The following is a 16,507-nucleotide window of genomic DNA, read 5'->3' as shown; positions in this document are numbered from 1 at the left end:
ATGGGTCATGGAAAGACAAGTGCAACACATCTCAAAGAACAACAGTTATGGAAAGTAAGTTTTTTCTTCTTTGAGGGATTGCACATGTCCATTCCACTATAGTTGACTCACAGGCAGTTCAAACTGGAGGTGGGCTCGGAGCCTAACTAAACAGAGACTATAGGACCACTAGTCCAAATCTGCATTATTTCTAGATTAATGAGAGATGGCCTTGTGAAACACAAACATATAGTCTGATGACTAGGCTGCCATGCTACAAATGTCCAGTATGGGTACACAAGCCAGAAAGGCTGCAGAAGTTACCTGTGACCTGCTTGAGTGAGCCACTGCTTTACCTGGTAGTGCAATATTAGCCAATCAGTAGCATCAACAAATAGAGATGGAAATCCAGGTAGAGATCCTCTTGGTGGCCCTTTACTCTGCCTGAAAATGCAACCAAGAGTGGAGACCAAAATCTGAAAGGCCTAGTCCCGATGCAGGTAAAAAGCCAAAGCTCTAACATCTATAGTGTGGAGCTTCTCTTCCTCTTTACTGGAATGAGGCTTTGGAAAGAAAGTTGGTAAATCAATTGTTTGATTAATGTGAAGATTAGAACCTATGTCAATAATTTTGGGTGAACGCAAAGGAAAACCTTGTCCCTAAAAATAACTGTACAAGGACGCTCTGATTCTAAAACTCCCCTAGCCTCCTGGCTGAGGTTACACCTTCATAGACAGGTGTACCAGCAAACCAATCGCTAGCTGCTCAAAGGGGAGATCCACCAATTTTGCTAGCACTAAATTTAAACTTCACCGTGGAACCAACTTATGAACCTGTGGGTATAATCTGAGCAAACCTTTTAGCAATCCGATGGACATGGGTTTTGAAAAAACTCATTGGTTATCCATGGGAAGATGGAAAACTGAGACGGCCATCAAATGGATTCTGATGGAACTCAGAGTTCACTCCTGTTTTTTCAGAAACATAGGATAGCCCAAGATATGGCAAACTGGTGCTTGAGCTGAGGGGAATGCCTGTTTGTATGGACCAAATGGAAAATCTCTTCTATTTAGCAAAAAAGTAGACCTAGCTGAAGGCTTCCTACTATTTAGCAGAACTTCCTGCACCCTCTTAGAGCAAACTCATTCAGAGTTTGTCAGCTTTGAAGCATTCAAGCTGTCAAGTGGAAGGCCTGAAAATTAAGATGGAGGTGGCTGTGGTCCAGGGAGATCACATCCATATCTGTTAGGAGAGGCAGCATATGTCTGATCGACAGGACTAGTAGACTTGAAATCAGGGCCACACTGAGGCTACTAGAAAAAAGCGAGCAGAATCTTACTTGACTTTGGACAGAAACAGAACCTGAAGGAAAGCATACAGCAACTGTTTTGAACAGTGTAGGAGGAAAACATATGCCAGTGAACTGTGACCACTCAGGAACAAAAAACAATGACATTTTTTGTTTGGTCTTGCTGCAAACAGGTCCAATTTGAGGCGCTCCCCACCACTGGAAAATGGACATGGACACATCTAGGTGAAGAAATGACTTGTAGTGACCTGAGAATGACCTGCTCAGGTGGTCTGCTCGTGTGTTTTGAACTTCTGGAAAGTAGGCAGCTCTCAGGCTGATAGAACTGGCGATACAGAAATTCCAAAGGAGAATCGTGTTCTGGCATAACTTTTCCAAATGCCCTTCCCCGCCACTCCACCATGCTTGTTTACACAGAAGATGACCACTGTGTTGTCTGTGAGTTCAAAAAATTCCACACCCTTAATATTCATACGGAACGCCAAGCGAACTAAAAGGATGGCCCAAAGTTTACTGGTATTTATATGAAGAGTTATATCCTGAAGAGACAAAAGGCTCTCAGAGTCTGAAAGGGACCTAAATGAGCTCCCCAATCAGACCTGATGCATCTGTGACCAGAGTGAGTGCAGATTCTACCCACTAGTCAGAGAGGACAAGACCTGAGCAGGTATTTGAACTACCATGTCCATATGATGATGGGTCGGTGAGTACACTCTGGCTAGCCTGGCATGTTGCACCAAGTTTGAGGCAATTCTGAAACACAGTGAGAGGATGCACCTTTAGATCTAGAACAATGACCTGCATTGTTTGGAATCTCTGCTCCAGCAGGAAACCCCTGACCTTTGTAGAGTCTAGGACTACCCAAATACATTTTATTATTTCAACAGGTATCAGGATAGATTTCTCTGTATTGATTAGGAGCCAAAGAGCATCAAAAGTAGACTAAATAGTAGCTAAACTGGAGAGTACCTGAGATCCGGATTGGCCTTTCACTACCCAGTCATCCAGGTAGGGGAACACTTGGACTCCTGACCTTCACAAGAATGCTGCTACTACAGTCATGCATTTTGTGAATATGAGGGGTTGCTTGTGGCAAAAGACAGTACTCCAAATTGGTAGTGGGACCCATTGATCATGAATCTGTGGCTCTGGTGAATGATGTGAAAATAAGCATCTTTTAAGTCCAGTCCCTAGGATCTAAAGAAGGGATAACAGATGCTAGAGTAACCCTCCAGAATTTTGTTTCTTTAGGAACTTGTTTAGCTGTTTAGATCTAAAGTAGGTCTAAGACTTCCACCTTTGCCTTAGAAAGTAACAGGAATAAAACTCCTTCCCTCTGAATGACATGTGAACTTCTTTTATGGCTCCCTATGGAGGAGAGGCTGGATCTCCTGAAGTAGCATGTTCGAGAGCACGGTCCGTGAAGAGGAACATGGAATGGGAAGGGGAAGAGAAAAATTGAAGAACATATTCCAACTCAATCATATTTAAGACCCACTGATCCATGGTGATGAGGGTCCAATGCTTAGGAAGTGGGATAGGTGGTTGGCAAAAATTGATGCGGGGAAAGATATTGCTCTGATAAGTGGCAGACTGTTCTCGATCAACAGGTCAAAATGATTGTTTAGAGGACCCAGTTTTCCTAGAACAGGCAACTTCAGAAGAGTGAAAAAGAGGATGCCTCTTGTAATTTCTGCTCCCATTTTTGGACAGGTCCTGAGTACTAGGCAAGCCGGGCTGGAACTGCTGTGGGTGGAACTGTATTCTTTTAGCCACAAGTGTACAGATCCTCAGAGACTTTAGGGTCACTGTTGAATCTTTAAGGCTATGAAGCCGCTCATCTGTCTTACCAGAAAAGAGCAAGGGGCCTTCAAATGGGAGGTCTTGAATGGTCAGTTGAACCTCTGGGAGAAGACATGATGGTTACAGCTAAGATCTAAGCCGCATAGTGATGGAGGAAACCTTTGCTCAAGCTGCATCCAAGTTCGCCTGCAATGCCATTGTAGCAACCAATCTGTCCTTCCACCATAGCAGTCAATTCCTGCTTTGCCTCATCAGGAAGCTTCTCTTTAAACTTCAGGACATTATCCCATAGGCTGAAAGCATATCAAACCAGCAGAACCTGCTGGTTGACGATCCTAAGCTGTAAACCTCCTATGGAATATAGCTTCCTGCTGAGTAACAATAGCTTTTGGGGTACAGGTCTGGTGTCCCGGTCTCTCTTTTTCATTAGCAGCAGTGACTACCAGGGAGCCTGGAGGATGGTGGTTATAAGAGTGTTCAAATCCTTGTGAAGAGACATATCTTCTCTCTACCCTTTTAGCAGTGGGAGGCAAGGAAGATGGGGATTGCCATAAAACTTTGACAAGTTCCAGGATAGCCTTATTAACAGCGAAAGCTATCCTGGAGGGCCTTGCAAAGCCTGTGTGACCTTTCTGGCACCTCTTGTAGATGGATATACAGAGCTGCAACCAACCTTCTCAATAAGTCTTGATCACCTCTGAAACCATCAGCAGAGAGAGAAGTAGATTCAGTCACCACTGCCTCATCATGCAACATAGGACCCTGCTATGTACAGGCCATTGATCCTTTGAGTGCTGAGGTTTGTGGCAGGTCCTACAGTGGGCAGGAACCCCACTAGGGCTGCTGGGCATGCTCAGGTAGAGACATGAACGATCTGACCTTGGAGTCAGATGAGGAGTCCGCTTCCTCAGACCATGGTGGAGCTGACTCCTTCAGTTCCAGAGAGACTTGTTTTGAATCTGGAGATCAGGGTTCTGGCTGGGATCACTGCTGAACTCTACAGAAAGGAGACAACTGTAGAAGTCTCCGGTACTGAACAGTGCTCTGGGGCTAAAGTTGGGACTGTGGGAGCGTGCTCTTTCAATCTCGATACTCTGAGAGATTTCTGAACAGCAGGGGAAGCCAGCACCAACAGTTGAGCAACTCTCTGCCTTCTTCAAAAGCTTCAGGTGTAGACAGCACTGGAAAGGGCTCCTGAGTCTGTGATACCAAAAGGTGCACCTGTCCTTCAGGAATTAGCCTTCATGGGCTCCAGATTTGGCAGACCCTCTTAGCTTATGGACTACGCCTAGGTGAACTTCTTTGAGCATGCCACCAAGTCCTTTTCTCTTCTTGGTACCTTCACTGTAGATTTTGAAGGCCCTGGTATTGAGGCTTCAGAAAACTTAAGTTGTTTCTTCTTAGGTACCAGTAACAAGGATGTGCCTCTGGACTCAGTCAGAACATGGAATTACTCCTAACAGACTCATATGTGCTAGATACTGTAGTCCATAGGGCTGGCTTGCTAGTTTAGCCTTCATTATATTCAGCTATAACCCAAGAAACCTTAGCCCTGTATCCTTTAAGACATTAGCTTAAGCAAGTTAGCATAAGTTAGTATAAGCGTGTTTCAGTAAGCCTGTAACCTTTGGCATAGATAGATGTTCTAACAGTTATCCTCAGAGTTTGGGGAACTCAGACTAGCTTACTCAATGGTAAAAGTTGGAGCTTAACAGTAAATACCTACAGAAACATGGAAAAAATAACTGTAAACCAGCTTAAGCAAGAAATGATGGGTATGATAATGAGTTAAAGTGGTATTAATATGTATTAATAGGCTAACCTCAGGATAAATACACCTTGATATTATGTCAGTGAAAAGAATAAATTTAGGCATGGAGGAATGAGCAATAGCATAAAATACTCAATATGGTGCTCAAGCCCTATAATAGGGCATACCACCATGTGGAGAGGAGTCTTTTAGCTGCTTTCCATCATTCAACTCTTCAGCTCTACTATTAATCTTGGGTAGTGAGTAACCAAAATCATTGGACTCATTTGGCATGCCAATAAACTACCTGTAACATGCAAGAGTATATTCAAGCAAAAAATACAAAGCCAAATTTCAGTTGTTTCCATCTTTACTTCATTTATCACAGCTGAACAAAATTCTCATTCCTGTTCCATTAAAGAAAAAAAATCAGACTTACATAACAGAGATCTAAGAATAGCAATTCTCCCTTTCTCTCCTTCACAAAGAAAAGATTATCCAATATAAACCTGGACAATCTTTTTAAAATTTCTCTTTCAAAAAGAATGCCTGTGTTTTGATTTCCCTCAAATATACTTTGAGTATTTTGCCTGTACAGTGCACACTTGTACTTACCATCATATACAAAGTAAGTTCCATCCTTGAAGACCACAACAGCAGGTAATTCAGGAAGCGTCACATACTAAAAGAGTGAGAGATGACTTTTACTCATCTCATGGATGATTAAGACAGGCATTTTAACTGCACAAACCTTAAACTCACCAGTCTGAAGTAAAAAAAACTCAAATAATTAAACAAGACATTTAAATATTCTCTCAGTCTCGTTTATAATATAGAAGCTTGGAAACATACTCCCTTGCTTCCTCTTTTAACAATTTTATCTTTTTTCCATCCCAACTTTTAAAAAATTCTAATTTTATGTGAAAATTACATTTTTGTTTAGACTTCCAATTTCCTAATTTATATTAGTAGTTTCTCCAGCACTAGGAACTATATTTCTTGCTCAAAAGTTGATGCATTCAGTGAAGAGAAAACAAAAGGCTTTTGTATATCGCATTAAAAATGTTTTAGGAGGATGAGGTTAGTTTCTTGACAAATAAGTTGTGGATTTTTAACAAGACAAGTATTTTAAATCTCTCTCCCCTCCACACACACGTGGCAATTTTAAAACAAAAAACATTTCCAAAATAAAAATGATGATATTCTTCTATCGTATCTGAGAATGTTAGAAACCTGGTTCTTTTTTGGCTTCTTTTACACTTCTTGGCCCCATTCTCTGTGCCCCAGGGAGCTCCACAAAGGGCAGAGGTCACTAAGGCTGTCTGGGGGCTGGTTTGGTCCCTGGCATAAATTACATCAGACTCATAAATCAGAGTTACCAGCTTTAACTCTACCTTCACTATCCTGCTCGAGCAGAGGTGGGAGTTGTGACATAGAATAACATACAATAATAAATTAGTGCAAGTGGGCAGGGTTAAAGTTTGTTTGAGCACCTTAAGTGAGCATCACATAAAATTTACACTTGCTTGTTTTACAATTTGCTTATTTTCCTGTAGGATATTTAAAAAAAAAACTATAGCTAGATAGCTCTTCTGCAGTATACTTGTGATCAAAATATCTCATAGGGCTTGACTTTACAAATGTTAAACCTCAAAGAACTTGTGACTATATTGTAAAGTACATACAACTACAGCAAAAGAAGGTTAGACTCTTAACTAAGTAACCTAATTTTCAGAAGTGCCATCCACCAATAAATTCTACTGAGGCTCAGAACCTCCAAAAATCAAGTCATAGGTAAATAAACATAGATTTAGAAACCAAACTTTAATGAACATTTTTTGAAAATCCTGGACAAATGACTTATGAAAGTTGTTACAGCGAGTGAGTGGAAGAACCGATAATATATACAGTCTCCAGACTCTAGACAACACTTCCCTTATAACGTTAGGAAAATAGTGATGCAATGTGTTTTTTCTAACATTTTGTTTTTACAATCAATTTTATTGTAGCAATAGGCTCAGTAGGTTTTAAACAGCTGCTTTATGAAAAATAATGCATTTATTAAAGTTACAGGATTTTTCAAGTCATGCAATCTGAAGTCATTTAGCACTGCAGACATAATCCCTTGACAAAACCACACCATTAAAGAGATATGGTCTTTAAACTCTTCTCTAATGCAGTAAACTAGCATAACATTCAAATCTCATTCCCTAGTATCAAGCACATAAAACTGCTCTTTCCCAGCTACAAATGCATAAGACTTCCCACGTCTCAACTCAATCTCGGGAAATCTGATTACTACATTTTAGCTTCCTCAAAGATTCTGGGGTTTGTCATTGGGACTGAGACAGCTCAGTTAATGAGGGACAACTCGGTATGAGAATTGAGTTTTTGCATCTGTTTCCTGGGTGGTACTTTGAAGCATCTTGGGAACCCATTTTTGGGCTGGAGTTTGGGATGAGAGTTCCTCCTGTCCTTTCCATTCCAGGGACCCCTTTTCCTCCCAAAAATCTGCTATACGCACAATTTATACATTCTCACTAAAGGAGAAAGCATGCATAGATAATTTTCAGCATACTATATTTTAAAGTTCTGAATTTATTTCTTCAATTTTGTCAAAAGGTGCTAGTCCTCATTAAGGATTCAGTGAATGGCAATTCTGATTTTGTTTTTCAGAACTGTATTTCAGAAATAATTATATGTAAAGTCTGGAATAATTCAGTTTTGGGTCCAAATCAGTTTTGATAAATTAGATGATCTTGAAACTAGAATTATAACAAACTGAGTCCTGCAATCCTACTTCTTCTATTTAAATTCCTATTACACGTCAGTGTCTTCTCTGAAAAAATCATGTGGTCAATGCAAAACAGGACTGCCTGATTAACTAACAAATATTACAATAACAACAAAAAAAAAAGTTAGTGAAACTTTTCCACTGAATTTCAAGCTCTTATAATGAATCATTTGATAGGATGTTTTCCCTCTTAAAGATGGAGGTTTTAATATTGCTGGTGATCAATATGCTAATACATAAATAGAAGGTTACAGAGTATTCCATAACTGTAACTCAATTCCAAATCCTTGTTTTCTCTATTAGATTCTTTATGTAGAAATAGTTATTCATTAGAGTGACTACTATTACTAACTAGTGATTTATTATAACTGACCAGTTTCCTGTAGTGTTTGATGTCAAAAACAGCAAGAATTAAAAGGCTATGGTTGTGTTGAATACAAATAGGAGGAGGAAGTACAGTAACTCCTCACTTAGAGTCAGAAATGTTGTTTCGTTGCTGATCAATTAGGGAACATGCTCGTTTAAAGTTGTGCAGTGCTCTCTTCTAACATCATTTGGCAGCCACCTGCTTTGTCCACTGCTTGCAGGAAGAGCAGCCTGGTGGGGGCTTGGAACCAGGGTGGACTGGAAGCCCCACATCAGCACCCCCTATCAGCTCCCCATTCCCCTAAGTTCCCTGTGCAGCAGCTGCAGAGCAGGCTAGCAATTGCAGCTATCCCTCCCCCTACTGCCACGTGCTGCTCCTGCCCTCTGCCTTGCAGCTACTCCCTGAGCCTCCTGCTTCCTGTTGGTGGGGGGGAGAGAAGGGGAAGACTAAAGTCAGGGTGTCCGTCCCCCCCACACCCCGGTTACCCCTTCTCCATATAGAGCAGGGTGGGGACAGGGACAGAGAGAGAGATACAGAGAGCCTGGGGCTGCAGCAGCTGTCTCAACTTCCTGATCCACTTCAAAAGACAATGCACTTAAGAGTGGGTCAGCTTACTTAAAGGGGCAGTGTGCATTTCCTTCTCTCTCCCAGACACAAGGTGTGTGTCTGTCTCTGCTATGCTATCTCCCCTCCCCTCCATTCCTGCTGCCTTGTAGAGTGAGAAGCTACATTAACAACAATGTGTTAGCCCTTGAGGGCTCAGCCTAGTGCTAGTTCATCATTTAGCTTAGCAGCAAGGCATTCCCTGGGAAATATTCCACCCTCTAACTTCACCACCTCAACCAAGCTTCACAATCATCATAGCTGTGAACAGTATTGTTTCTTTAAAACGTATAGTATGTGTATGTGTGTGTATATTAGTTTTTTGTCTGGTGAAAAAAATTTCCCTAGAACCTAACCCCCGCCATTTACATTAATTCTTATAGGGAAATTGGATTCACTTAACATCATTTCGCTTAAAGTCTCATTTTTCAGGAACATAACTATAAGGTTAAATGAGGAGTAGAGTTGAAGTATCAGATAAAGTGAATTTACCTCAGGTAGCACCTCTTCTGAGGCAGAAAAAAAGTATGTATAGACAATTAGTTCTGAAGCAACTTCTATGTATTTCTCCTGCAAAAATACAAACAGAAAGATATTTTTAAATTTTTCTGAAATCTTGGTACACACATTAACAGAAAAAAGTCTATCAAAACAGAAACATTTTCTGTCTACTTTTTTAAAAGTAAAATATAAAAAGACAATGTAACAAAATCAGAACAAAAAGCTACCTGGGGCCCATCTGAACTGCATGTCTAAACATGTTAGTGTAAAATGATGTAGCTAAGTTAGGGGCATCCCTTTTATAAATTACCTCCCCAGTGAGTAGAGAACAAAAACTAGGCGAGTAATGCTGTTCCACACCACGATTCAGTGCCTGCACTGTTCCATTCAAACTAAGGAAAGAACTTGACAGACCTCAACATATCTAACTGGCTTATTTGGACTTGTATTACAAGAATATTCTTAGACAAAGACACTTTGAATTTTTCTATATTATGTTCATTTTATTTTAAAACACCAAATTCAATTTTATTTTGGCAGTACATGGATCTTAAACCACAAATAATATCTACTAATAAGTAGAGCTGTTGATTAATTGCAGTTAACTCACGCAATGAACTCAAAAAAATTAACTGTGATTAAAAAAATTAATCGTGATTAATCACACTGTTAAACAACAGAATACCAATTGAAATTTATTAAATATTTTGGATGTTTTTCTACATTTTTAAATATTTGATTTCAACTTACATCACAGAATACAAAGTGTATGGTGCTCACTTTATATTATTATTTTTTATTACAAATATTTGCACTGCTTCTTATTTACAATGTTACCTGAAAGTGAGAACAGGTGTTCGCACGGCATTTTTGTAGCTGGTGTTGCAAGGTATTTACATGCCAGATATGCTAAACATTCATATGCCCCTTCACGCTTCGACCACCATTCCAGAGGATATGCACCCATGCTGATGATGCACATTAAAAAAATAATATATTAAATTTGTGACTGAATTCCTTGGGGGAGAACTGTATGTCTCCTGTTCTGTTTTACCGACATTCTGCCATATATTTCATGTTATAGCAGTCTCGGATGATGACCCAGCACATGTTTGTTTTAAGAATACTTTCACAGCAGATTTCACAAAACACAAAGAAGGCACCAATATGAGATTTTTAAGGGCAGATACAGCACTGGACCCAAGGTTTAAGAATCTACAGTGCTTTCCAAAATCTGAGAGGGATGCGGTGTGGAGCATGCTTCCAAATGACTTAAAAGAGTAACACTGCAATGCAGAAACAACAGAACTCAAATCACCAAAAAAGAAAATCAACCTTCTACTGGTGCCATCTAACTTAGATGATGAAAACGAACATGCGTCGGTCTGCTCTGCTTTATATCATTATCAAGATGAACCCGTCTTCAGCATGGAAGCATGTCTTCTGGAATGGTGGCTGAAGCATGAAGGGACATATGAATCTTTAAGGCATCTGGCAAGTAAATATCTTGAAATGCCGGCTACAACAGTGCCATGAGAACCCCTGTTCTCACTTTCAGGTGACATTGTGAACAAGAAGCGGGCAGCATTATCTCCTGCAAATGTAAACAAACTTGTTTGTCTGAGCAACTGGCTGAACAAGAAATATGACTGAGTGGACATGTAGGTTTGAAAGTTTTACATTTGTTTTATTTTTGAATACAGTTATTTTTTGTACATAATTCTACGTTTGTAAGTTCAACTTTCATAATAAAGAGATTGCACTACAGTATTGTATTAGGTGAATTGAAATATGCTATTTCTTTTGTTTTTTACAGTGCAAATATTTGTAATCAAAATAAATAAAGTGAGCACTGTACCCTTTGTATTCTGTAATGTAACTGAAATCAATATATTTGAAAATATAGAAAACATCCAAAAATATTTAAATAAATGGTATTCTATTACTGTTTAACAGTGCGTTTAATCATGTGATTTTTTAAATCACACAATTGTTTTAAAATCACTTGACAGCCCTTCTAATAAGTATTAGAGCAAAAAGGACACACACTATAAAAGTACACATGTACATTATGTTAGCATAATGGAAGTGATACAGTCAACAACAGTAAGAGTTTTAGAAATTTTCTGAAGATTTTGTCAAAATGAAGACTAAACACAGACAGTTTCTTTCTACGAACTAAAGTGAAACTTACTAAGATGTACCACAGAGCTTCAGTATTAAAAGACCATAAAACCTATCCAACTAACAAAAAAATTCTCCTTTCAGTATAACTGTGCCATACAGTAAATGCTACATTAAATAACTTTTAAGTTTAACTATTTTGAATGCATGCCTTATGCCGCAAAACAAGAAAAATATTTGGAATTTCTAAGGTTATGTATATAATTTTAAAATACTGTTTTACATTATTAGGACTGCAGAGTCCCACTACACAATGATTACAAGACGAAAGACAGCACTCAGATCCCACACATTACCAGCATGTTTGGTAAATGTCTATCTATAAACACATACATTAAGATAAAAAAAGTGTGTATATTATGCCATTATCAAAGAAGTTCTAAAATTATCAGCTTCTTACTTACAACTACAATCTCTTTAAAATATACAATTACTCTGTCACTTTTTTAGAAAAGATATGTACAAGTCACTTTAGGCTACCTCTACAAAGATTAAAAAAAATGAATTTAATGAAGTTTCAAACCTTTAAAGGAGATTCCCCACCAACATACAAAAAAAATATATGATGCCTCTTGTGCACATGTTCAAACATTTTCTGGCTAGGAAGTGTCCGTATAAGAGGCCTGGGGACAAGGGAAAGGTGAAGAAACATTCAGTTTTTTTTAAAATTCAAAGAAAACATATAAGCTCATCTAAATTATACAATTCTGACCACCTATTCCACAAATCTAAACTTGAAAATGCTAGAACTCTGTATTTAAGAATAGCATATAGTGACTGGTGCTATAGTGCGATGCAATTTACCAATTATACCAACTTAGTAAGAAGAACTAAACAGTAATCCTGATACTACATACAAGCCTTACAAAATACAGTGTAATTATTTCTGAAAGAGGCAGATAAATGTGGGCATAGCAACTCGGGAATACAGGTTTTGTAAGTGATTCTAGTCTGGAGATTACCAGTATTCACAGACTACTGGAAAATACGGAAAAGTAGTTTAGGTCCTTGTCTCTATTTTTATGTTTTATACCCCTGGTAAGTGAGAAGAAAGGAAATTTGAATAGTCCCAAGCAGAAACTGTTCTCTAGAAGATTCTGAGTTCATGTGCCAAGGTTGCAATTATCTCTATGGGAGAAAAATCTTGTTGGCAATTTAAAAAGAAAAGAAAACAAAAAAAAATATTTCTTTGGCTAGATTGCTAATTGTCCCAATAAAACGTCAAATAAAATCCCCCTCACCTCCACTTTTTTTGTTAATGTTGTATTTAAAATTTTAAAATACAGCCTGTGCATTAGTTCATAATTCATACAACCCACAAAATTCATTTGCTGCTATTTCTCCATCTTCTTGTAAGTAACAGAACAGATAAATACTGCATCATCCCAGGTGAGCTGATGTGTGACAGTTAAGAGAAAAGATAATTCTCAATAGCTCAGTTTAACACCAGTGACTCTTACACTATTCAAAAATATTTCATTTTCATTTTATAATAAAAAACAAAACTAAGTGGCAGAATATGAGCTTCTACCTGGCACAGCCCATATGATTAGATATAGTGAAAGACCACTAGCATCCTAACTAAACATACTTTTTTCACAACTGCAGATGTAAATCTGTATATGGTGGGGCATTTTTAAATCTGTCTGTGACACCTTAAGCAGTATCTGTTCCAAAACACAAGTGCAGCCTCAAGGATCGATTAACAGGCATTGCATCATTCTGTTCAGAGTAACTTGTTCAGTAACTAACTGCTAATGTTGCATCATTACTGAAAGCAATGTTGAAACACATTACAAAACTTAGCTGAGAAGTTTAAGAGCAATTGCATCAGAAAAACTCATGTTACATATTATCACCCTATAAAAAAACTCTTACAACCAGGTCAGTGTGGCCAAAATATAAATGAAAATAACTAAAAATGTATTCCTGTCTTATCACACTTAATTGTTTGAGAAATAATCACCCCAAGATCAGCTGAACTCTTTTAAGCCTTTACTAATAGAGTGATTTCTTCAGTAACTCCTTGCTTAATGTTGCAGTTATGTTCCTGAAAAATGCTACTTTAAGCAAAACGATATTAAGCAAATCTAATTTCCCCACAAGAATTAATGTAAATGGCAGAGGAGGTTAGGTCCCAGAGAAATTTTTTTTGCCAGAAAAAAAGACTATATTTTAGAAGTTTAATTTAATTTAATATTCTACACAGCAATGATGATTGTGAAGCTTGGTTGAGGTGGTGGAGTAAAAGTGTGGGATATTTCTCAGGGAATGCCTTACTGCTAAACGATGAACTAGCATTCGACTGAGCCCTCAATGGTTAACCCATTGTTGTTAATATAGCCTCAAATGCTACAAGGCAGCACGAATGGAGGGAGGAGACGCAACAAAATAGAACTAGATAAATTTTTGGAGGATAGGTCCCTCAATGGCTATTAGCCAGGATAGGCAGGGATGGTGGCCCTAGCCTCTGTTTGGAAGAAGCTGGGAGTGAGTGACAGGAGATGGATCACTTGATGATTACTTGTTCTATTCACTCCCTTTGGGGCACCTGGCATTGGCCACTTTTGGAAGACAGGATACTGGGCTAGATGGACCTTTGGTCTGACCCAGTATGGCCATTCTTATGTTTTGTGAATACATTAAAACTTCCACTATGCAAAATTACAGAGGGGAAGTTACATGGCTTTCACTTAACACTCTCTCCTGTCCTCCAACCCTGACCTACACAAACACATGCATTAGCTAAAAAAAAAAACCATACAAATGAGAAACACTGCACTAGACTATGCCACAGACTTCCCTTCACTGAAATAAATAACTATTAAATCAGATGGGGTAAAGATTAGGTCTCCAGTAACTAGGTTGTAGGAGGCAGCCAATACAAAAAAGTTTTGCAGAAATGCATGCAGAAAGAAAGATTGGCTTGCTACTGTCTTTACCGAGGAGTCCACTCACTGTTTAATATGTATTCCATTAATGAATGACCCCCAATTCACCTTCCAGCATGGTTAGTGGAGGTATTTAATCTATTTCTGGGCTTAAGTCCATTTTCTTTACAGTTCACATCTAATTCAAACTATAATAAATGAACAAGAGTGATGCCACTGATTCTTGCAAAGTAATTGTAAGAATAAAAGACTACATTAATAGATCAAGCATCTTTCTGTCAAAGAAGCCCACCTTTTGGCTCTCCTCTGAAAAAATCAGATGAGGACAAACTCAATAAAACTATGTAAGTCACTGGTATCTTCAAAGAAGATTATAAATACTTACCCTGCTACTCTGTTAGCAAATTCAATTATATCATCTTTGGTTCTAGGTCCTCTATAGTTGTATGCCAAATCACCTTTTAAGCTGGAGGGGAAAAAAAACCAAAATTCTGAGGAATTGCCATTTGTTTCATCATCTTTGTTCACAACTAAAATAAATCAGTTAGCTGCATACGCAAAATCATAGCATCCCCATATTTCTAATATTCAATCATTAGTAAGTGCTGAGCAACTTTATTTTTCAATACATTAGCCAAAAGAATCAATCTTTAAATAGAAAAAGTATAGTTCAGTGGTACAATACAATACAATTAGAAGGAGGAAAAAAAAAAAAATCACACCACACTGTTTGCCTTCTGAAAGTAAGTTCTGCTGTAGATGTTGGCTATTGTGCTTTCTAATGACAATACATTAGAAATACAAAAACTAGAGAAGATTTGCTCTCAGACTATGACAAAGAACTCAGCATTTAGATCCCATTATTAAATATTCAAAAATTCCACTTATTACTCCTTATCAAAAAAGCTTCAGAATACCCTTTTACTATTTGAAAAAAGCAAAATAGAAGGCCAAATGAAAATGATATTCTGTTGTGATAATCTACAATGGTTTCTTAAACCTGAACACTCAGTTAATCCTCCCCCCAGTGAGGCAGACAAGAAACTCTAATATGTTACTGTATGTAATTGATGGGGGAGGATCTAACTTGCTTTTATTATCAGAAAAAAATATTCAAGTAGGATTTATGACAGTGAAGAATAACAGGATTTCCTTTGAAAGAGAATCCATCTGGGTCAGTTACATTATTTTTTGGTGTCCTTAAGATCAATTTTCTGAGCCTGAATATGTCATGAAAACAACGTTTTTCACCTGCAGCTACAATATTTCAGTGGCACAACCCTTGGGAAATATAACTGAAGACAATCTAAACAGCAAGAGTGGGATCTTTATGACAAACAAACATCTTTTGATAAGTCCAACACACATGGGTAAATAAAAAATTGTAAGTCCGACCATTTCCCAAATTTTCATTTTTAATAACTGCACCGGAAAAATTAGAGAAAAATACAGTTTTCTGTTCTTACTTTATACCTTTAATAGCACTGTGTGTACAGTCACTTTCACCTTTTACAGCAGTTAGTTTCCCTGGCTGTATGGGTCTTTTCACACATAGCAAGGGCCCTACCAAATTCATGGCCCATTTTGGTGAATTTAACGATCATAGGATTTTAAAAATTGTAAATGTCATGATTTCAGCTATTTAAATCTGAAATTTTACAGTGCTGTAATTGTAGGGGTCCTTAGGGGGGTTGCAGTACTGCTACCCTTACTTCTGTGCTGCTGCTAGTGGCAGTGCTGCCTTCAGAGCTGGCAGCTGTAGAGCGGGGACTACTGACTGGAAGCCCAGCTCTGAAGGGAGAGCTACTATCAGCAGCAGCGGAGAAGTAAGCATGGCACAGTATGGTATTGCCACACTTAATTCTGTGCTGCTGCTGCTGGGACATTGCCGTCAGAGCTGGGCATCCAGCCAGCAGCCCACGCTCTTGGCTGTGCAGCTCTGAAGACAGTGGAGAAGGGTAGCAAGACTGTGAACCCCCTAAAATAACCCTGCGACCCCCTGAAACTCTCTTTTGGTCAGGACTCTCAAATTGAGAAACACTGGTCTGCCCTGTGAAATCTATATAGTATAGGGTAAAAGCACATAAAAGACCAGATTTCACGGTCCATGACACGTTTTTCAGGCTCTAGACATAGCAATATGGGACAGAAAAGTCATAAAAAATGGGGAAATACAAACAGAAAATCAAACACTGGCAGGGTGACTCATATATAGGTTTCATACCTGAAATTATGTTTAATGGGAATTTACTGGGTTTTAAGTTCATAATGTCCCTTCAAACAATATTTTATGAGACTATGGATTATTTATAGCATTATACAAACT

General features: G+C 38.4%; 1 protein-coding gene across 2 annotated transcripts in view; it reads right to left on the bottom strand.

Moving 5' to 3' along the window:
• TMX3 (thioredoxin related transmembrane protein 3) overlaps positions 1-16,507 on the bottom strand; it is a 71,493-nt gene that overhangs the window by 32,932 nt on the left and 22,054 nt on the right. For both annotated transcript variants that reach the window (XM_032782677.2, XM_032782680.2), the window contains exons 6-9: positions 14,567-14,647; positions 11,814-11,913; positions 9,098-9,175; positions 5,457-5,523 (exon numbers count right to left, since the gene is read on the bottom strand). In XM_032782677.2, coding sequence (XP_032638568.1) covers positions 5,457-5,523; positions 9,098-9,175; positions 11,814-11,913; positions 14,567-14,647 — 326 coding nt within the window. The remainder of the gene's footprint in view (positions 1-5,456; positions 5,524-9,097; positions 9,176-11,813; positions 11,914-14,566; positions 14,648-16,507) is intronic.

This window comes from Chelonoidis abingdonii, chromosome 2, assembly GCF_003597395.2.
Source record: "Chelonoidis abingdonii isolate Lonesome George chromosome 2, CheloAbing_2.0, whole genome shotgun sequence".
NCBI classification, from domain to species: Eukaryota; Metazoa; Chordata; order Testudines; family Testudinidae; genus Chelonoidis; species Chelonoidis abingdonii.
This window is presented reverse-complemented; position numbering and strand designations above follow the sequence as displayed.